This window comes from Elephas maximus, chromosome 1 (genome assembly GCF_024166365.1).
Source record: "Elephas maximus indicus isolate mEleMax1 chromosome 1, mEleMax1 primary haplotype, whole genome shotgun sequence".
NCBI classification, from domain to species: domain Eukaryota; kingdom Metazoa; phylum Chordata; class Mammalia; order Proboscidea; family Elephantidae; genus Elephas; species Elephas maximus.
In genome coordinates, this window is record NC_064819.1 from 221,268,258 (window position 1) to 221,291,116 (window position 22,859).

A 22,859-nucleotide genomic window follows, 5' to 3' on the forward strand; every position below is an offset into this window, starting at 1 on the left:
TCAGGTCCTAGTTTCCTTTTGAGATATTCTTCAAGAATAGTCACATCCTTACTCTTCTTCCACTTCTCTTTCATTGATCTGAAGCCAGCATGAACCTCTGTCCACTTTATTTTCTCCCTGTCCATGTGGAGGAACATATTTCTGTCAAAGTCTTACTGCCAGGATGCACTGATGCACCTGCCTACCCCTTGCTGACAAATACATCTTGTCCTGCGTGGTGAGAGGAGCTGGCGCTTATGGAGAAAGATCACCCTCTAGTCTTATCCAATCCATTGCCCCCACCTGTCAGTCACTTCCTCCGGTCTCCTCTTTTTTCCTGCCCTACTCTGTCTTCCAAGGCTCACCCTTGTTGTGGGGCCTCTTGGTTGAGGCCAACCTCTACTTTTTTGTAACAGAAACATAATAGCAAACCATCCCTATAATATCTGTTCTTCTCTTGCCTTCAGCCTGTTGACCATTTCCACACACTGGGTCGTCTCAAACTTACCACTTGTGTAATTCTCCAGATTAATGTCAGGATTAATGTCATGGATAGCATGGTGTCTTAATCATCTAGTGCTGCTGTAACAGAAATACCACAGGTGGATGGCTTGAACAAAGACAAGTCTATTCTCTCACAGTCCAGTAGGCTAGAAGTCCATCCAAATTCAGGGCACAGGCTCCAGGGAAAGGGTTTCTCTCTCTCAGTCAGCTCTGGAGGAAGGTCCTTGTCATCAGTCTTCCCTTTGTCTGGGAGCATCTCAGCGCAGGAATCTCAGGACCAAAGGACGCACTCTGCTCCTGGCACTGCTTTCTTGATGGTATGAGGTCCCCCATGTCTCTCTGCTTGCTTTTCTCTTTTATATTTCAAAAGAGATTGGCTTAAGACACTGCCTAATCTTGTAGACCTCATCAGTATAACTGTTGATAATCTATCTTGTAGACCTCATCAGTATAACTGTTGATAATCTATCTTACATCATAGTGATAGCATTTACAACATATAGGAAAATCACATAAAATGGTGGACAATCACATAAAATGATAGACACTCACAGAGTGCTGAAAATCACGGCCCAGGTGAAGTGACAGATATTTTGGGGGACACAATTCAATCCATGACACATGGTGAAGATTGGGAATTCCAGATTATTTAATTGTGCTCCTGCAGAACCTGTACGTAGATAAAGAGGCAGTTGCTTCAACAGAATAAGGGAATACTGCGTGGTTTAAAATCAGGAAAGGTGTACGTCAGGGTTGTATGCTTTCACCATACTTATTCAACCTGTACGTTTAGCTGATAATCGAGAAACTGGACTACATGAAGAATGCCTCATCAGGATTGGAAGGAGACTCATAACAACCTGCGATATGCAGATGACACAAACTTGCTTGCTGAAAGTGAAGAGGACTTGAAGCACTTACTGATGAATATCAAAGATTACGTACAGCCTTTGTTATGGATTACACCTAAACATAAAGAAAACAAAATCCTCACAATCGAACCAATAAGCAACATCATGATAATCGGAGAAAAGATTTAAGTGTCAAGGATATCATTTTGCTTGGATCCACAATCAACATCCATGGAAGAGGCAGTCAAGAAATCAAAGGACGGGTTGCATTGGGCAAATCTGCTGCAAAAGACCTCTTTGAAGTGTTGAAAAGCAAAGATGTCACCCTGGGGGCTAACATGTGCCTGAACCATGCCATGGTATTTTCAATCGCCTCATATGCGTGCTAAAGGTGAACAATGAATAAGGAAGACTAAAAAGAATTGATGCCTTTGAATTATGGTGTTAGCAAAAATTACAGACTGTAAACCTGGACTGCCAGAAGAATCAATAAATCTTTCTTGGACGATGTACACCCTGAGTGCTCTTTGGAAGCAATAATGGTGAGACATCTCATGTAATTTGGATATGTTATCAGGAGGGACCAGTCCCTGGAGGACATCATGCTTGGTAAGGTAGTGGGTCAGTGAAAAAGAGGAAGACCCTCGATGAGATGGATTGACACAGTGGCTGCAACAATGGCCTAAAACATAGCAATGATTGTGAGGATTGTGCAGGACTGGGCAGTGTTTTGTTCTGTTGTGCATAGGGCCACTATGGGTTGGAACTGACTCATCAGCACCTGGCAACAACAGCATGCATATCTATTGAGGTTCAAGTGGCAAAAGGACCCTGGACTTTGGAGCTCTCTCTTTGGGGCTTCCAGAATTTGTGAGAACATTCATGTATGGGGCGGGGCGGGGGGGAGTGTTACAAGTCCCTGGGGACAATAGAGGCCCCATGCCGATAACTCTCCCAGACCTTGCCTGATTCAACTCTAAACTGGTATCTTTTTTTTTTTTTTTTATTGTGCTTTAAGTGAAAGCTTACAAATCAAGTCATTCTCTCTTACAAAAACTTACACACACCCTGCTATGTAACCCTAGCTCCTCGTCCCCTAATGTTACAGCACACTCCTCCTCTCCACCCTGTATCCCTTGTGCCCACTCAACCAGCTCCTGTCCCCGTCTGCTTTCTCGTCTCACCTCCAGGCAGGAGCTGGCCACATAGTCTCACGTGTCTACTTGGGCCAAGAAGCTCACTCCTTACCAGCATCATTATAGTCCAGTCCAATCCCTGTCTGAAGAGTTGGCTTTGAGAATGTTTCCAGTCTTGGCATAACAGAGAGTCCAGGGGACATGACCTCTGGGATCCTTCCATTCTCAATCAGACCATTAAGTTTCGTCTTTTCACGAGGAGTTGATGTCTGCATCTCGCTTTTCTCCTGCTCCATCAGGGATTCTCTGTTGTGTTTCCTGTCAGGGCAGTCATCGGTGGTAGCTGGGCAGCATCTAGTTCTTTGGGTTTCAGGCAGATGTAGTCTCTGGTTTACCTATCCTTTTCTGTCTCTTGGGCTCATAATTACCTTGTTCTTTGGTGTTCTTCATTCTCCTTTGCTCAAGGAGGGTTGAAACCAATTGACGGAAATTAGATGGCTGCTTGCTAGGATTTAAGACCCCAGATGCCACACACCAAAGTGGGATGCAGAATGTTTTCTTAATATATTTTGTTATGCCAGTTGACCTGGATGTCCCCTGAAACCGTGGTCCCCAGACTCCCACTCCTGCTACTCTGGTCTTCGAAGTGTTTGATTGTATTCAGGAAACTTCTGACCTTTTGATTTAGTCTAGTTGTGCTGTATGTTGTCTTACCTTTCACCTAAAATAGTTCTTGTTTACTATCTAATTAGTGAATACCCCTGTCCCTCCCTCCCCACCCTCCTAACCATCAAAGAATATTTTCTTCTGGGTTTAAACTTTTTCTTGAGTTCTTACAATAGTGGTCTCATGCAATATTTGTCCTTTGGCAACTGACTGATTTCACTCAGCATAGTGCCCATCAGATTCCTCCACGTTATGAGTGGAGGATTTCACGGATTCGTCATTGTTCTTAATTGTTGTGTAGTATTCCATTATGTGAATATACCATGATTTGTTTACGTATTCATCCATTAATGGGCACCTTGGTTGCTTCCATCTTTTTGCTATGGTAAACAGTGCTGCAATGAACATGGTTGTGCATATATCTGTGTGAGGGCTCTTATTTCTCTAGGATATATTAAAGGAGTGCAATTGCTGGCTCATATGGCAGTTCTATTTCTAGCTTTTAAAGGAAACGCCAAATCTATTTCCAGCAGAACCACCGGTCGTCTTTTTCCCATACTGTGGAGGAAGAAGGAAGTACTAACAATTGTCTAGTAAGACTTAAGACGAAATTTGCAAATAATTCAATTTTTCAGAAAATAGAGATATTTATTTAAATATTATGACAGTGTAATCAGTTAATAAAGGAACCAATGATAAATATAATTTTGATCTTTTTAACAGAAGGGAGATTCTTTCTCAGGACATAGAAACAATCTCTGAGATGATGAGCTTGCACGTGGTACTTTAACTGGTGTTGCCCATCCCAAGGATACAGAGGGGATTCTGAGAACTCCATTTTCCACAACCAAAGTGAAGATGGAAAATGTTCTCTTGGTTGGGATTTCTTATTCACAGCGTTAGAAGGTCCAGTGCAGGATTCTGTCGGTAGCACCAAGAGAAAAAGGCATAAGACTGGGAAAAGGGCACAGTGGGATAGTCACCGATGGAATGTTACATCTTCAGGATCATCAGGACCTGCTGTAGCTCTGGATCTGCCCTGAGGTCTGACCCTCCTAATGGTTGAGGGACGAAGAGCAGGTGATGCAGAAGCTGCCAGGCCAGCAGGGAGAGTGGTCAGACTAGACCACAGATCGCAGGGCTTCTTGGCAGCATCTTCTTCCTTTAGAAAGGGAACGCGTTTGTGTAAGTGGCTGAGGAGATTCTGGGTCAGTTCTCCATGGCTATGCCTCCCTGATCTCTCCCCATCTCAGAGCCTACCCTGTTAAGGGCCATGTACTTCCCTTCTGTCCCCCTTCATCCTGTGTCCTGCAGGGTGCTCCTGCCGCTTTTTCTGCAACAAAAGAATCAGCCCAGGCTCAACTACAGATGGTTAGCGCTCACGACTGGAGCAAAGGGTGAATCCATCTGCTCCTTTACTCATGTCCTGGTCTTTCCTTCCTGGGCAGGGCCTTCAGGACCAGGAGGAAGCCCTGTACTAAGAGAGGGGCCTGATCCTGGGTCCATAGCCTGGGTAGATTGGCAGGCAAATAACTTTCATTCCCCTTCTACCTCAGCCTCTCTTCTCCCTGGTGGCAGCACATGCACCTATGAGTATGACTATCCCTGCCTCCACCCCATCCATTCCTGGTGTAGCTCTGCCCCACTATTCTCCTGAGTCCACTCTATTCACATGGGTGGGCACTCAGCTGGCTCAGAGATCTGGAATCTGGCATGAAACTAGCTGCCATATAATTTGCACCAGGGCTGAGCCAGGATTCCCTCCTTCTGAACCTGGTTCTGCCTTAATTGCTGCAACCAACCCACATTCTCTGTGAGAATACAAAATTGACTCAAGTCTATTGGATTGGGCTTGCCAAGCCCTTTCCAGTCAGTCCCCTTTTTCTTGGGTAATCCCAGGCCCTTCTTTTGTTGATTGATGGATACCATCCACTCATTCTTGATTCCATCATGTAGAGGAAACAGGTTGTGGCCTCACTGAACTTTCAGTATTGCCCATGCCTTGTGTTCCTGCTGTCTCCACAACTCCTAGCAGGTGGGCTGCTCCCAGAGACCCTGGTCTGCATCAAGCCTGACTTTGCTAAGCTGCGTTAGTAGCAACAGCTCCCAGGCCTAGGTCTGGGCCTTTCCCATTCCACTGACCTTTGGCAGTAATGATTCATCAAAACTCAGGGCTGAGTAAGCCCAAGTCCTTACTATCAAGTGGTAAGAGGTGGTATTTACCATGTGTCATATGTACGCTGAGAAGGTTCAGTGGCTGGGGGAGGGGTAGCACTCTAGCATCCACCTACCCCAAGTGTTCACACCAGACTCCCTGCCCCGTGCCACCCTCTCAGTTCTGCCCGCAGTACCCATCATTCTAAAGGAGTCGGCCTTAAGTTACAAGTAGGATTGAGCAGCTGAGGGTCACGATGAGGATCCCACAGTATAGTGTGTTGGCTGAGCTGGATTGATTTGCAGCTGGGGCCGTGGTGACTTGTGCTGAAATAAAAACAGAGGAGTGAAAGCCCTTGGCCAGACATACATTTTTTAACCCTCCACTGTGTGGCAGCTGCTGTGACAGGTCCTATTCACCAAAGATGGATATGAGATAGGCCTGTCCTCACAGAGCTCAGAGACCTAGCGATGGAGGCAAAAGCTTACAAAACAACAGGGTATTCTGGCTGAGCCCAAAGAGGAGGTGATAAATAAAGATGTAGTGAAGGCTTAGCAGGAGCTGACATATGAAGTGGATGTGAAGGGGTCCAGAAATACACCCACTGGAATAAAAAGTGACTCTGAGAAGAGGGAACAAAAAAAAGAAAAGATCTGGAAACAATGATGCCCTCATGTTTGAGGCCAGCAAGAGATTTCACAGTTAAGGGACCACAGGTGTCTGCAGGGATGAACAGACATCAGGAGGTGAGAAGGGAAAGGCAGGATGGGGTGAAAATCCCTATGTCCATTATTCTCCCAAGAAGAACTCATTGAGGACTGGATCTGTTTCTCAAACATACACACACTAACACACACGGAAAAGGAAGCTAGCGTTTCCTTCTCTACTCCTCACTTACCTGTTAGCTCTAGCATTTTCTCCCAGTGCCTGAAGAACTTCTCAAGCCATCCATGGCAGTCTCCTTCTGAAATTTTCTTGTAAAAGGTGTTCATATCCCTGTTCTCCCACACCTTTCTTATCAATCTGCATTCAGGATGCCCCTCTATCCACTTTATGTTCTCTGAGTCCAAGAGGAGAATACATCCATCAAAGCTGAACTCCCAGAATGCTTTGCATTCACCTTCTTCATGGTAACAACACATCGTGGCCTGCAGGGTGAGAGGAGCTGCCCCCCCATGGAGAGAGATCACCATCTAGTCCCAACCAATCCTTTGCCCACATCCACCTCCTTTGTTTCCCTTTTATGTCCTGGCCCTGCTCTGTCCTCCAAGTCCTGCCCTTGCTGAGTGACCTCTTGTTTGGACCAACTTTCAATGTTTGTTTTTTGTTTTTTGTTTTTGGCACAAACTCAATAATGGCCCCACACTCCTTCTACACCTGTTCTTCTACCTTCACCCAGCTGACCTCTCCAAGCAGGGGGCATTCTCAGACTTACCCCCGACCTTCTCCTGGTTAATGTCAAGCAGAAGCTGTTTGAACTCATCGGCCACATCTTTCAGAGTTTCACTCTGATCCTTCCACTCTTTTGTATCACTTAATTTAAATCCCAGGCGCCCCAAGGATGTGACCTTGTTGCTGCCATAGTCATAGTGAAGAAAAGTCCTTCCATCCACCTGACCTTCAATCTTACACGATTGCTGTCCAGATGAGAAGTGATAGCAAAGACAGTGCGCATCTATAAGAGAAAATCTCAGGTGAGGGTTGGGGTGGGGAGAAGAGGACCCATTAGAAACCCTCCCCCAATCTACATGACATCAAGATCATCCCTCTGCCGGGCCGGCCTGGCAGAGAAAAGGGTTCCCCTTCCTGCCACTCACCCTGCACCACCAACTCCTGAATTTTTCCTCAGCCTTGTCGTCCCTGTGACTCACTGAGGTTCTTTGAGAAGTGCCATGGGGTAGACCCTGATGCCACCCTCTTAGGTGGCGATGGCAGATTTGTGAAAACAAAAGACAATGTCTGTCTTCCCGGAGCTGACACTTCCGCAGAAGAGAATGGAAACAGACACCATGTTATAAGGAAAACGACAACCATAGGGAACTCCAGGATGAGCTTCAAGCAGAAGAGCCTGAGCCTTGGCAGCACAGGGGCCCCCGTGTGTCTGGACCTGCTGGGCCCAGTGCCCGGGGAGTGCTGCTGGGGCTGACGCCAAGGTGGAAGGGAAGAGTGGACCCCATAGACATCAGTGAATGTAATGGCAATAGTAGTGACACAAACAACTATCAAAATGAAAATGGTACCTTTAAATTACAAATCATACACACTGCCTAAATGTATTTACAGTCCATAGCTTCATGTTTAACGGAGCCAAAGGAAACAATTTCTCAATTCTAGATCTTAGGTCTGAGAAACTGAGAGGTCTCCTGGAGAAAATAAAAGAAGCCATTCTCTCCGCATTCTACTCCTGTTCCTCTGCTGTGTCTTCAAGATTGAAGGTGTTAACTCCATCCCCACTCCCACCCCAGCCTCTCCGGGGCAGCTCCTTTTCAGGAAAGGCTGCCAAAGTCATTTTACTGTCTTATCAGTGAAGGAAATGGGAGGAGGATCTTTGAAAACAGGGGAGGTGTGGGGGTGGGGGAGTTGGGGGCCATCCTTGCACATAACTTCTCTAGTGTCCAGACTACATAAGGCCCTGTGTCTGAAGCTCAAAGCGTGCTCACCACCGCCAAGCTTCGGGGCCTAGCTGGGCCCTGGGAGAGGCAGACTCGCCTGCCCCATCCTCCTTTAGCGGGCACCCAGTCAGGGTGAGCGAGGAGGGACTCTCACGTCTCGCCCACGCGGAGAATCCTCAATAAATGGCCTGAGCGCTAAAAGGCTCTGCGGGATCCGCGGCACCTAGCCGGAGCGCGAGGCCGCCGCCCGTGTTCTCCCCGGAGCCCTGCCTGTCTCCTCGCCCCTTGTTCCTGCAGAGAACGCTCAGAGGCGCCTGGGCGCCCACTCGGCCAAGCTAAATAGGCAGCTTCCTTTCCTCTCCAACTTCAGGTTCTAACTTCGGAGAGCTTTGCCAGAAGCTTCTTCCCGGTCCATCCCCCTGAAGTCAGCACCCTTGTCGCTCTGGGACGCAAGATGCATTGCCATCCCCTCTGACAGAGTTACCCGATGCGTCCGCACCCGTCGCGCCCCTCTAGGGACGCCCCTGGGCAACATTCCCGCAGAGCCCATCTCTCCCTCTAGCCGCCTCCCTCCCTTCCATCTCTCCGTATTGCTTTTCACCGACGTCGCCTATTTTCTTGTCCCTGCTCCCAGGAGACGAGAAACGCCCCCCCCGCCCCCCGCGCCCCGAAACTGTCGTGTCCGGACAAGCCAGGAAGAGCACTTGCTGCAGCAGCGGAGAGATATCCGCCTTCCCCGCTCTGCCCCAGGGACTCACCGGTCGGCGCCGCCCCGGTCCAGCTGGGCAGCTGGAGCAGAAGCAGGAGGTACGGAATGAACTGAGTGCAGGGAGCCAGAGCCATGAGGTCCTACCTCCTGAGCCGCAAGCCAACTTTTGGGAAAGAGCGTTGCAAGCTATACAAGACCTGGTCCTTTAAAACTCAGATCGCTGCGCGGACCCGCCCCGGCCTGGAGACTGCCGCTTTGATTGGGCCTTGGGGGTGCTCCTCCTCAGGAGGTGCCGTCATTTTCCTTTTAAGGTGTTAAGGGGGTGACCCTGGTTCCACGTGTTGGCTGCTGCGCTGTGTATTTGAGTCACCCCATCACCCCACTTCCTGTCCCCCAACAAGCCAATAGCCTCCAGCGTCCAGAGCAACGTGCAGACAGCTACAGGCAGGGACAGGAAGGCGCGGCTGGAGGCAGTCTGGTCCTGGGCCAGGATGAGCAGCCACAGGGCCTGGGCGTCCACCAGGACGCACCAGCCCGGGGGCATCGGAGGCAGCTCTGAGCCGCGAGTGTACGTGGCTCAGGACCACCACCAGCATCTTCTGCAGCATCTGGCTCAGGTCCAGCGTCTCCTCAGGTTCGGGCTTCAGAGTGGGGAGCCCTGGAAGCCGAGGTGCCCAAGATCCGCCCCCCCCCCCCCCCCCACTAGGCCGGCGGAGGCTCTTCCTTACTGTTTTTAAAGCCTTGTTTCTGTTTGGACCTCGGAATTGCTCTGTGGCAGTTCCCAACGCGCTTTAAGCACAGTTCCAGAAACATTTACTTATTTTTCCCCTAGCGCCCTTCGCCCCCCTTCTTTTTCCCTCACACCTATCTCCCTGACTGCATTATTTTTTCCTGTTTCCATTTCCCTATCAGGCTCTTTCCTTTTTTTTTTTTTTTTGTTTTTAACAAGACTTAAGATTCAGTCCCCAATGACATTCCGGTCTTAGATCAAACTGGCTGAACAGCAGTTAACTGGCCGCTTAACCCAGTCTCATGGGTTGGGGCTGCTAAGTCCTTCTGGTTGCTTCCTCACAGAGGTTAAGTCAGGCTCCTGTCACCCAGCCCTATGCAGGGCAGTTTCTTTTCAACAGACGTCATCAGGACCCAGCAGCTTGGAAGCTGTTGTCCACAATGCCCACAGCCCTCATAATGACTGAGGCCAAGATGCAATTAGGGTTTCCAGTTGGGATGTCTGGGGAGAGCCCAGCCATGAACTGAATGGAGCGGAGCTCCTCCATGGCTTCGGGTTGTGCTAAACCTAAGCCCCTGCTTCCTAAGGTAATTCTATTAATCTAGTTATTGAACAACAGCAACGTTATTATAATTATTTGCAAAATTCTTTTTTAAACAACATTTTCTTTAAGACAGAGATATGATCTATTCTCAGGTACCACATGAATGAAGGTGGAGACAGGCAACTGACAACCAACTGGCACGAAGTGAGATACTCTTACTGGGGACTCAAGTACTAGCAGTAGATGATTTATTTAACCTGTGGAGCATGCAAGATACTTGACAGGAGGGTATTTTGGGCCAGCTTTGATGGATGACTTTCCCTTGGCCAGTGGGAAAGGGAATTCAGGCAGGTGACACCCAAAAATAACGTAAAGAGGCTAGAATGGTTAGGCCACAGGGTACTGGCGAGGGAGCGATGTCAGGAGGTGAGAGGGGACAGGGAGGAAGTGTGGGGCATGCCTATGTCAGTTGCTGAGTTCCCAGGCTGAAAATCCACCGGGAAAAACATCCTTTCTCTTTTCTACTTGTGAGTGGGCCCACCCACACCCTAACCCACCTGAGTACGTGAAGAGTGGAGGGTTAACCTAACCTCAGAGGTGCTGCCAAGTTACTGCTCTGAGTCAGGGGCAGAGCTATCAGCTTCTGCATAGCAGAGATGAGTATAGATAAAAAAGCTCCTGCTTAAGGCCTGAGCTGCTTTCTCTCCAGAAGGGCCTGGGGCTGCCTCCCCTGATGAGGACGGGGAGGGAGAAGCTGACAAAGCTGGAGGACAGACTTCCAGAAGGTAACATAGTGGGCACCTGTGTGTGTAGCAGGAACAGGATTTGGGGTCTGGAGAGCCTGGGGTGTTTTTTTATTTTTAGCATCTGTGTTGTATTTTTTGAAGTATTGCCCTTCTTATATCACATTCTGGAAATTACAATTTCCTTAAATTTCCATTTATAATAACAACAATTTTGTTCTGAAGCAAGCATAAACGTACAGAAAATTTACAAGTATGGTGGAAAGGCCTCCTGAATCCCCAAGAGGGGCTGTCAGCTGAGGCCCGTCACTGCCCTGTGGTTCATGTGGTTCATGTGTCATGAACCAGGACACGTTCCTGTGGAGCCACAACACACCATCACAGCAGATTTCACACAGATACCTTCCCCCACCGAATCCTCAGGCCCCATTCAAGCTTCACTGAAGGTTCCAATAATGTTTTGTATAGCAAAAGAGTCTGATGGATTTAGGTATTTTCAGTCTCCTCACAGCCCTGAAGTATGGTTTAGGGGTGTTTTATTTGACCTCATTGCTGATCTCTGTCCATTGTAAAGCTATGTGGAGAGACTGGCTTTAGGTGATCTCTGTGTAGCTGGGAAAGTCCAGCATATGCTCCATGATTATTCCCACTGATGTGTGGCTTGGGTCATAAATGTGAAGGTGTTATCAGATGCAATCTGTTGAGGAAACCCAAACAGGAAAAAAATGTGGTCTTGTAGGGCCTAAATAGTGTGGTCTGAGTCAGTGGAATGCACGGAATGACTAGGTCAAACTCAGAAGAAGTTCCTACAGCTGTTAGAATATAGGAAACCCTTCGGATGGGATGAGAGGCCCCGTGTGATTCTATCTGCCGAGAACATCCTGGCCTGCTGGGTTGGGAATCTGCCCCAGAGCAGTGTTTTTAGCCTTGGCAGGATCTGGCAGACTTGACTGTTTTCCTCTGTGCTCGGGTGTCTTCTTACATCAGTGACAGTCCATGTGTGTAGTCCCCGTCTCAACAGGTGTCTGAATCCTGGAGATTGTTGGTCCAGGTCTGATTATCTAGAGCCAAGAATGCTTCAGTCTCCGTGTTTAGTTGAAAAATATCTTCTACTCGTTCGTTGGTTAGGTTCCCCCTCATCAGCACAGGGGTCTTTCTAGTGAGCAGTCACATGAGTAACAAAAAGCTTCCTAGGGGCAGAACTTTTTTCTATCCAAAAGTCTGGTCCATGGGGGTAGTTGGGGGTTGGTTTATATGTCAGTCTGAGGCTTGCCAGTGGTCTAATCAAAGGGCTAGGCCATTAGTGATGGGCACACAAGTCAGGTAGGTTCACAGTCTTCTGTATGCCCCACTAAGATGGCCCTAACTGCAGCAATTCCTGTCAGGGTTTGGGGGTGAAGGCTACCAGGGGTGCCCAGAGACAATGCATCACTATTAAATAACACATTCAAGAAGGGGGTCATAACAATAGAGGATGCCAAATAGGAGGCCAAAGGCTTCTACCCATAGCTGGACTTGGGCAAGTGTTCCGGTGGCCGTGGCCTCGGACCCAAAACCAGAGAGCCTTACCAGATTCCTCCATGTTATGAGATGTTTCACGGATTCATCATTGTTCTTTATCAATGCATAGTATTCCATTGTTTGAATATACCATAATTTATCCATTCACCCATTGATGGGCACCTTAGTTGCTTCCACTTTTTGCTATTGTAAACAGTGCTGCAGTGAACATGGGAGTGCATATATTGGTTTGTGTAAAGGCTCTTATTTCTCTAGGATGTATTCCAAGGAGTGGGATTGCTGGATCATATGGTAGTTCTAATTCTACCTTTTTTTTTTTTTTTAATAATTTTTATTGTGCTTTAAGTGAAAGTTTACAAATCAAGTCAGTCTCTCACACAAAAACCCGTATACACCTTGCTACACACTCCCAGTTACTCTCTCCCTAATGAGACAGCCCGCTTTCTCCCTCCACTCCCTCTTTTCGTGTCTATTTCGCCACCTTCTAACCCCCTCTACCCTCTCATCTCCCCTCCAGGCAGGAGATGCCAACATAGTCTCAAGTGTCCACCTGATCCAAGAAGCTCACTTCTCACCAGCATCCCTCTCCAACCCATTGTCCAGTCCAATCCATGTCTGAAGAGTTGGCTTCGGGAATGGTTCCTGTCCTGGGCCAACAGAAGGTCTGGGGGCCATGACCTCTGGGGCCATGACCCCAGTCTGGTCTTATGAGAATTTGGGGTCTGCATCCCACTGCTGTCCTGCTCCCTCAGGGGTTCTCTGTTCTGTTCCCTGTCAGGGCAGTCATCAGCTGTAGCTGGGCATCATATAGTTCTTCTGGTCTCAGGCTGATGTTGTCTCTGGTTCATGTCGCCCTTTCTGTCTCTTGGGCTTGTAATCACCTTGTCCTCGGTGTTCTTCATTCTCCTTTGATCCAGGTGGGTTGAGACCAATTGATGTATCTTAGATGGCTGCTTGCTAGCGTTTAAAACCCCAGACTCCACTCTTCAAAGTGGGATGCAGAATTTTTCTTAATAGATTTTATTATGCCAGTTGACTTAGATGTCCGCTGAAACCATGGTCCCCAGACCCCTGCCCCTGCTATTCTGGCCTTCGAAGCATTCAGTTTATTCAGGAAACTTCTTTGCTTTTGGTTTAGTCCAATTGTGCTGACCTCCCCTGTATTGTGTGTTGTCTTTCCCTTCACCTAAAGTAGTTCTTATCGACAATCTAATTAGTGAATGCCCCTCTCCCACCCTCCCTCCCTCCCCCCTTTTGTAACCACAAAAGAATGTTTTCTTCTCAGTTTTAACTATTTCTCAAGTTCTTATAATAGTGGTCTTATATAATAATATTTGTCCTTTTGCAACTGACTAATTTCACTTAGCATAATGGCTTCCAGGTTCCTCCATGTTATGAAATGTTTCACAGATTCCTCACTGTTCTTTATCGATGTGTAGTATTCCATTGTGTGAATATACCATAATTTATTTATCCATTCATCCATTGATGGGCACCTTGGTTGCTTCCATCTTTTTGCTATTGTAAACAGTGCTGCAGTAAACATGGGTGTGCATATATCTGTTCGTGTAAAAGCTCTTATTTCTCTAGGATATATTCCAAGGAGGGTTTGCTAGATCGTATGGTAGTTCTATTTCTAGCTTTTTATGGAAGCACCAAATCGATTTCCAAAGTGGTTGTACCATTTGACATTCCCACCAGCAGTGTAGAAGTGTTCCAATCTCTCCACAGCCTCTCCAACATTTATTATTTTGTGTTTTTTGGATTAATGCCAGCCTTGTTGGAGTGAGATGAAATCTCATTCTAGTTTTGATCCGCATTTCTCTAATGGCTAATGATCGTGAACATTTCCGCATACGTCTGTTAGCTACCTGAATGCCTTCTTTGGTGAAGTGTCTATTCATATCTTTTGCCCATTTTTTAAATTGGGTTATTTGTGTTTTTGCAGTTGAGTTTTTGCAGTATCATGTAGATTTTAGAGATCAGGCACTGATTGGAAATGTCATAGCTAAAAACTTTTTCCCAGTCTGTAGGTAGTCTTTTTACTCTTTTGGTGAAGTCTTTGGATGAGCATAGGTGTATGATTTTTAGGAGCTCCCAGTTGTCTAGTTTTTCTTCTACATTCTTTATAATGTTTTGTATACTGTTTATGCCATGTATTAGGGCTCCTAACGTTGTCCCTATTTTTTCTTCCATAATCTTTATCGTTTTAGATTTTATATTTAGGTCTTTGACCCATTTTGAGTTAGTTTTTGTGCATGGCGTGAGGTATGGGTCTTGCTTCATTTTTTTGCAGGTAGCTATCCAGTTATGCCAGCACCATTTGTTAAAAAGACTGTCTTTTCCCCATTGAACTGTTTTGGGGCCTTTGTCAAATATCAACTGCTCGTATGTGGATGGATTTATGTCTGGATTCTCAATTCTGTTCCATTGGTCTATGTATCTCTGTTATTGTACCAGTACCAGGCTGTTTTGACTACTGTGGTGGTATAATAGGTTCTAAAATCAGGTAAAGTAAGGCCTCCCACTTTGTTCTTTTTTTTCAGTAATGCCTTATTTATCCGAGGCCTCTTTCCCTTCCATATGAAGTTGGTGATTTGTTTCTCCACCTCATTAAAGAATGTCATTGGGATTTGGATCGGAATTGCATTAAATGTATAGATCGCTTTTGGTAGAACTGACATTTTTGTAATGTTAAGTCTTCCTATCCACGAGCAAGGTATGTTCTTCCACTTATGTAAGTCTCTTTTGGTTTTTTGCAGAAGTGTACTGCAGTTTTCTTTGTATAAGCCTTTTACAGGTCTGGTAAGATTTATTCCTATGTATTTTATCTTCTTGGGGGCTACTGTAAATGGCATTGATTTGGTGATTTCCTCTTCGATGTTCTTTTTGTTGGTGTAGAGGAATCCAACTGATTTTATTTCTAGCTTTTTAAGGAAGCGCCAGATCAATTTCCAAAGTGTTTGTACCATTTTACATTCCCACCAGCAGTGTATAAGTATTCCAGTGTCTCTACAACCTCTCCAACATTTATTGTTGTGTGTTTTTGGATTAATGCCAGTCTTGTTGGGATGAGATGGAATCTCATTGTAGTTTTGATTTGTATTTCTGTAATGGCTAATGACCGCAGGCATTTCCTCATATACCTGTTAGCTACCTGAATGTCATCTTTAGTGAAGTGTCTGTTCATATCCTTTGCCCATTTTTTATTGGGTTATTTGTCTTTTTGTTGTTGAGCTTTTGCAGTATCATGTAGATTTTAGAGATCAGATGCTGATTGTAAATGTCATAGCTAAAGACTTACTCCCAGTCTATAGGTGACCTTATTGCTCTTTTGGTGAAGTCTTTGGCTGAGCATAGGTGTTTGATTTTTAGGAGCTCCCAGTTATCTAGTTTCTCTTCTGGTACTTGTGCATTGTTAGTAATGTTTTGTATACTGTTTATTTGCCATGTATTAGGTCACCTAGTGTTGTCCCTATTTTTTCTTCCATGATCTTTATCATTTTAGGTTATATATTTAGGTCTTTGATCCATTTTGAGTTAGTTTTTGTTCATGGTGTGACGTGTGGGTCTTGTTTCCTTTTTTTTTTTTTTTTTGCAGATGTGTATCCAGTTATGCCAAGACCATTTGGTAAAGAGACTGTCTTTTCCCCATATAACTGACTTTGGGCCTTTGTCAAATATCAAGTGCTCATATGTGGATAGATTTATGTCTGGATTCTCGATTCTGTCCCATTGGTCGATGTATCTGCTGTACTAGTACCAGGCTGTTTTGACTAATGTGGTGGTATAATTGGTTCTAAAATGAGGTAGTGTGTGGCCTCCTTTGTTATTGTTTTTCAGTAATGCTTTACTTATCTGTATGATGTTGGCGATTTGTTTCTCCATGTCATTAAAAATATCTCTGGAATTTGGATCGGAATTGCAATAGACATTTTTACAATGTTGAGTCTTCCTATGCATGAGCAAGATATGTTTTTCCACTTATGTAGGTCTCTTTTGGCTTCTTGCAGTAGTGTCTTACAGTTTTCCTTGTATACATCTTTTATGTCCCTGGTAAGATTTATTCCTAAGTGTTTTGTCTTCTTGGGGGCTACTGCAAATGGTATTGATTTGGTGATTTCCTCTTCGATGTTATTTTTGTTGGTGTAGAGGAATCCAACTGATTTTGGGGTGTTTATCTTGTATCCTGATAATCTGCTGAACTCTTCTGTTAGTTTCAGTAGTTCTCTGTGTATAAAATCATGTCATTTGCAAATAGAGATACTTCTTTCTTACCAATCTGGTTACCCTTTATTTCTTTATCTAGACTAATTGCTGTGGCTTGGACCTCCAGCACAGTGTTGAATAAGAGTGGTGACAAAGGGCATCCTTGTCTGGTTCCCGTTCTCAAGGGGAACGCTTTCAGACTCTCTCCATTTAGGATGATGTTGGCTGTTGGCTTTGTATAAATATCCTTTATTACGTTGAGGAATTTCCCTTCTATTCCTATTTTGGTGAGAGTTTTTATCATGAATGGGTATCAGACTTTGTCAAATGCTGTTTCTGCATCAATTGAGAAGATCATGTGGTTCTTGTCTTTTGTTTTATTTATATGATGGATTACATTGTTTTTCTAATGTTGAACCATCCCTGGATACCTGGTATGAATCCCGCTTGGTCAAGGTGAATTATTTTTTTGATACGTTGTTGAGTTCTATTGGCTAGAATTTTGTTGAGAATTTTTGTATCTAAGTTCGTGAGGAATATAGGTCTGTAATTTTCTTTTTTTGTGGTGTCTTTACCTGGTTTTGGTATCAGGGATATGCTGGCTTCATAGAATGAGTTTGGGAGTATTCCATCCTTTTCTATGCTCTGAAATACCTTTGGTAGTAGTGGTGGTAACTCTTCTGTGACAGGTTGGTAGAACTCTCCAGTGAAGCCATCCGGGCCAGGACTTTTTTGGGGGGGAAGTTTTTTAAATTACCTTTTCAATCTCATCTTTTGTTATGGGCTTATTTAGTAGTTCTGTCTCTATTTGTGTTGGTTTAAGTAGATAGTGTGTTTCTAGAAATTCATCCATTTCTTCTAGGTTTTCAAATTTGTTAAATTACAGTTTTTCATAGTAATCTGACATGATTCTTTTAATTTCAGTTGGGTCTGTTGTAATATTGCCCATCTCATTTCTTATTCAGGTTATTTGCTTCCTCCTCTGTTTTTCTTTTGTCAGTTTGGCCAATGGTTTATCAATTTCGTTAATTTTTTCAACGGACCAGCTTTTGGTCTTGTTAACTCTTTTAATTGTTTTCCTGTCCTCTATTTCATTTAATTCTGCTCTAATTTTTATTCTTTGCTTTCTTTTGGTGCATGAAGGTTTCTTTTGTTGTTCTCTTTCTATTTGTTCAATTTGTAGGGATAATTCTTTGATTTTGGCCCCTCCTTCTTTTTGTATGTGTGCACTTATTGATGTAAGTTTATCTCTGAACACTGCTTTAGCTGTGTCCCAAAGGCTCTGATAGGAATTGTTTTCACTGTCATTGGGCTTTATGAATTTCTTTATTCCTTCCTTGATGTCTTCAATAACCCAGTCATTTTTGAGCTGGGTATTGTTCAGCTCCCAAGTGTTTGATTTCTTTTCCCTGCTTTTTCTGTTATTGATTTCTACTTTCATGGCCTTCTGGTCAGAGAAGATGCTTTGTAATATTTTCCATGTTTTGGATTCTATTAAGGCTTGCTTTATGACCTAATATGTGGTCAATTCTAGAGAATGTTCCATATGCGCTGGAAAAGAAAGTATACTTGGCTGCTGTTGGGTGGAGTATTCTATATATGTCCATGAGGTCAGATTGGTTGATCGTGGCATTTAGATCTTCTATGTCTTTATTGGGCTTCTTTCTGGTTGTTCTGTCCTTCAAAAGTGGTGTGTTGAAGTCTCCTACTATTATTGTGGAGCTATCTCACTTTTCAGTGCTGATACAGTTTGTTTTATGTATCTTGAAACCATGTCACTGGGTGCATAAGTATTTAATATGGTTATATCCTCCTAGTATATACTATCCCTTTAATCATTATATAGTGTCCTTCCTTATCCTTTGTGGTAGATTGAACTTCAAAGTCTATTGTGTCAGAAATAAATATTGCCACTCCTGTTCTTTGATTGTTGTTTGCTTGATATATATTTTTCCATCCTTTGAGTTTTAGTTTGTGTCTCTAAGTCTAAGGTGTGTCTCTTGTAGGCAGTATATAGACGGATCGTGTTTTTTTAATCCATTCTGCCACTCTCTGTTTGTTGGTGCATTTAGTCCATTTACATTCAGTGTAATCATGGATTGGTATGAGTTTAGTGCTTTCGTTTTGGTGTCTTTTTTTGTGTGTTGTTGACAGTTTCTTTTTCCCACTTAATTTTTTGTGCTGAATAGTTCACATATTGTCTTTTCCTCTTATTCACTGTATTTGATTTTGTTTTTGCTGAGTGCCTATTTTTTTCTTGTATTTTATTTTGATGAGTAGGATTGTTAGTCTCCTTTGTGGTTACCTTAATATTTACCCCTATTTTTCTAAGTTTAAACCTAACTTTTATTTCTTTATATCGCCTTGTCTTCCTCTCCATATGAAAGATCTATGACTACATTTCTTAGTCCTTCTTTATTGTTTTAATGTTGTCTTCTTTTACATAATGACATCGGTGTTTCCCTGTTTTGAGCATTTTTTTATCTTGATTTATTTTTGTGATTCCCCTATCTGGGTTGCCATCTGGTTGCTCTGTTCTGTGTTCTAGTCTTGGGTGGATATCTGATATTGATTTTCTAACCAGAGAACTCCCTTTAGTATTTCTTGTAGTTTTGGGTTGGCCTTTACGAATTCCCTAAACTTCTCTTTATCTGGAAATGTCCTAATTTTGCCTTCATATTTGAGAGACTGTTTTGCTGGATATATGATTCTTGATTGGCAATTTTTTTTTCCTTCAATGCTTTGTATAAGTCATCCCATTGCCTTCTTACCTGCATGGTTTCTGCTGAGTAGTCTGAGCTTATTCTTATTGACTCTCCTTTGTAGGTGACTTTTTGCTTATCTCTAGCCGCTCTTAAAATTCTCTATCTTTGGTTTTGGCAAGTATGATTATAATATGTCTTGGTGCCTTTCTTTTGAGATCTACCTTATGTGGAGTTTGACGAGCATCTTGAATAGATATCTTCTCATCTTTCATGATATCAAGGATGTTTTCCGCCAACAATTCTCTCTGTATTTTCTGTTATCCCTCTCTGTTATTATACTCCAATCACTCACAGGTTATTTCTCTTGATAGAGTCCCACATGATTTTTATGGTTTCTTCATTTTTTAAAAAATTCTTTTATCTGATTTTTCTTCGAACATGTTAGTACCAATGTTTTATCTTTAATCGCAGTAATTCTACCTTCCACTTCCTCAATTCTGCTCCTCTGAATTTCTACTGAGTTGTCTAATTCTTTGATTTTATTGTTAATCTTCAGTCTTTCCAATTGCAGTCTCTCTATGGATTCTTCCAGCTTATTGAATTTTTCATTATGTTCTTAGATAATCGTTTTAATTTCTTGAACTGCTTTATCTGCGTGTTCCTTGGCTTATTCTGCATTTTGTCTGATCTCGTTCCTGATATCTTGAAGAGTTCTGTATACTAAACTTTTGTATTCTGCATCTGGTAATTCCAGGAAGACACCTTCATTCAGAAGATTCCTTGATTCTTTGTTTTGAGAGCTTATCGAAGCGATAATGGTCTGCTTCTTTATGTGGTTTGATATTGACTGTTGTCTCCGAGCCATCTATAAGCTTTTGTGTTAGTTTATTTTATGTTTGCTTACTGTATCCTACCTTCTTGCTTTGTTTCACTTTGATATGCTCAGATAGGCTGCTTGAGTGAGCTAGCTTGATTATTTTCACCTTTGAAGCATCTGTCACCAGACGGCTAGAGCTGTTATTAGGTATATGAGTCTAGGAGTCCATTCACTTTTCTTGTGTGGATTCAGCTCAGGTGTCCAGGTGGTTTGTCATCAAGTGTGTGGTACGGGATCTGTCCTAAAGTCTTAGAGGGGCAGGGGTGATTAGTACAGGTACTGGTATCTGATTGCAGCAGGAGATCACGCTCTGAACAAGGCAGGGCCTGAGAACTGTCCCCCAGGTGCCTGTGAGGAAAGTGTATCCTTGTTCCCTAGAGTGCACAGATGGGTGGGTTCTGCAGCTGGACCCTGGCACCCAGTGCTTTTGTTTGTAAGGACTGGGAGGTACCACTTGTCCTTGGCCCCTATCATGGGTGGCTAGGTGGTGTGTGTGGAGCCACAAGTCCTTAGGCCCCTGGTGTGGGTAGGTGTGGGTAGATGAGTACCCTGTTTAATAGGCAAAGTGGTGTCAAACATCAAACACCCACCTCTCCACCGCGCAGCCGAAACAGTTGCACTCTGCCAACCAGGGCCTATTCTTCCGAAATGGGCCCACACAGGTCCACGCAGGGGTGAAAGTTATTCAAAGTCCATGATTGTTTGTGCCTGGTCAGGAACCACTTCTGTCCTGAGCTCCTCAGCTTAGTGGAGCTGGCAGGTTATCTTTTCCCCTAATAGTGAATTTATTCCTTCTCCAAGGCCTTTTTTACCAAGGCCAGGAGAATGGCTCAGGGCACGCAGCAGGACCTATCTCAGGTCCAGGGAAATCAATAGCCACTGAAGCCAGCTTGGGACCTGGGGGTGCAGTAAAATAAATGCAAGTACTTAACTTTTGCCCAGCGCAAGTCCTTCTCTGGTTCCGGAGGTGTGAGTAGGCTGTGTGGCTCACTGTCTCTCCCTGAGGAAACTGCATCTGGAACGCCACTATCAGCCCTGGCATGGTCGTTCCAGGGAATGGCGCCTGAGGGTTCCTGGCGATTCAGATCTGGCAGCTCCTCACTGCTTCTGAACCATCACTCCCTTCCCCTGCTACTCAGTCTGTTTTCTAACTTTGATGTTGGTGTTCAGGGCTCCTTGCTTGTCATATATATGACCACTTCACTTTTCTTTTTGGTCTTTGTTGTAAGAGGGATCACGGGAAGTGTCTAACTACTCTGCTGTCTTGGCCCTGCCTCCCTTGATCCATTTCTTTTAAAGCAAAAGCTTTGACTACACTTAGCCATAGAACATACAAAATGCACATCTTAAAAAAACCACCTACTAGATTGAAGATAAAAAATAGGTGTCTACATGAGATAAACATGAATATTCCAAGTAAATATGAACTTTAAGTGATATGGAACAGTGAATAACACAAAAGTTATAGGATATCATGAAATCTGGAATTACTGGCTACTTCTATTTTATTCTGAATCCAAATTTTATACTCATCCTTCGAGATTAGTAAATGATGATGTTACAATGAAATTTCAGAGTAAATTCTCACTGTAAATTTTTTCATCAAGTTGTATTTATTCTGGAAATGCATACAGATGTTATCATTTCAAAGAAATAAATCAATTTCCCAAAACAATTGTTTTAAATTCTGTCAGTCCTCCTATTTGCTCTATGAAATAGACATCTTTCCTTGCCAAGCACTATGCTAGGTATTTGAAATGCACATTTCACCAACTGTGAGTCTGAAAGGACAACTCAGCGGACCTCTTGAAGTTGGCTGAGGCATCTGCAGTGCTGGTCTTTCTTCAAGTTGGTCAAACAGACATCAAAGATGTTATGAACTACCTTCAGTGCTTTTTTCGCTTGGCAGTGGTGGAGGTGAGGGTTTGCCCCATAGATTTGGTTCTAGGGGCCTGGGAGACCCAGGAATGAACATTTCTCACACGATGTCCAGTGATGTTCTGACTATTGGTGTACCTCAATTTAAGAACATACCTGTACCTCTGGGCCTAGAGACCTGGCCCTTAGTCTGCCCGGGGCAGGGCCATCTTTGGTCTGGTTCCACCTTTGAGTCATGGGAAGTTGGAAGGGAGTGACTGCCCTTTGATGCTGCTGGGAGAAAGGAAGAGGGGAGTGCTTGGGCAGGGTGGGCCCATGAGGATTCCAGGATCGCTCTTGCTCATCAGTGAGGGTAGCATTTTCTTCAAGTCTGATCAGTGTCACAGAAAGGTAACACTTTTCACCTTTCTGTGACACTTTTCCTGGTGTCATGGTTTTGGGCTACAGTCCCAAAGCAGAAGAAAATGAGCAGTGTTTGCTCCCACTTAAGGAGGAGCTGCCAGGGAGGCCTTGAAGGATGTATGAAAGGGGCCAGGGGTCCTTTCACCCTCACTCCACGGTGGTCTGCCCTGTGCTCTCCTCAGATCGGAGGGAAGACTGAGATTTTACATTGAATTAGACTGGATGCTTCAACTGTGGCAGAAAAAGCCCCCCTCCTGCTCCCTTTTCTTTCACTTCCCCTCAGCCTTCTGCTTCCCCCTGTGCTTGTTTCTTCAGGACTTTTTCCAGATGGCCATCAAAGCCTTCCCCAGGGCGGGTGCCTCACAGGTCACATGTGTGGTCCCTTACACTGCCTGAATGTGATGACAAACACATACAACTTCCATGGAGGTTAGGGGCTATAGGAGGAACCTGGGACAAATTGAAAGTCAGGATTGGTGGGCGGGGATTAGGGTGAGGTGAGTCAGTGCAGGGCTGGATCTTGTCTTTATTTAAAATGTTACTTAGTTCATCATGGTTTCTTTTGCATCAATTTTCATTGTTAAAATGTTGTGCTGAAATAGTGATCTTGGTGACTGACTCTTTTGTCCTCCCTTATA

At 44.3% G+C, this 22,859-nt stretch overlaps 2 protein-coding genes across 3 annotated transcripts in view; one reads left to right on the forward strand and one right to left on the reverse strand.

Annotated features, from left to right (window-relative positions):
- The window catches only part of LOC126070298 (uncharacterized), a 138,360-nt gene that overhangs the window by 80,090 nt on the left and 35,411 nt on the right, over positions 1-22,859 (forward strand). The window lies entirely within an intron of this gene.
- On the reverse strand, positions 3,775-8,841 carry LOC126086777 (UL16-binding protein 1-like). Of its 2 annotated transcripts, XM_049903451.1 has the most exons (5): positions 8,662-8,841; positions 6,727-6,966; positions 6,190-6,456; positions 5,488-5,617; positions 3,777-4,298 (listed from the first exon to the last, which is right to left on the reverse strand). In XM_049903451.1, the coding sequence occupies exons 1-4, from the start codon at positions 8,744-8,746 to the stop codon at positions 5,511-5,513; spliced, it is 699 nt and encodes a 232-aa protein (XP_049759408.1). In that variant the 5' UTR covers positions 8,747-8,841; the 3' UTR covers positions 3,777-4,298; positions 5,488-5,510. The 2 variants fall into 2 exon arrangements, with proteins under 2 accessions (XP_049759400.1, XP_049759408.1); XM_049903443.1 differs by having other exon boundaries at positions 3,775-5,617.

What these genes read in the sequence shown, in the direction of transcription:
- LOC126086777 (XM_049903443.1), bottom strand. Translation starts at nt 8,746, where the DNA reads ATGGCTCTGGCTCCCTGCACTCAGTTCATTCCGTACCTCCTGCTTCTG. An exon ending in GACCGGGGCGGCGCCGACCG is followed by an intron (nt 6,967 to 8,661) that starts GTGAGTCCCTGG and finishes TTTCTCTTATAG; the next exon opens with ATGCGCACTGTCTTTGCTAT. An exon ending in GAAAATGCTAGAGCTAACAG is followed by an intron (nt 5,618 to 6,189) that starts GTAAGTGAGGAG and finishes TTTTTATTTCAG; the next exon opens with CACAAGTCACCACGGCCCCA.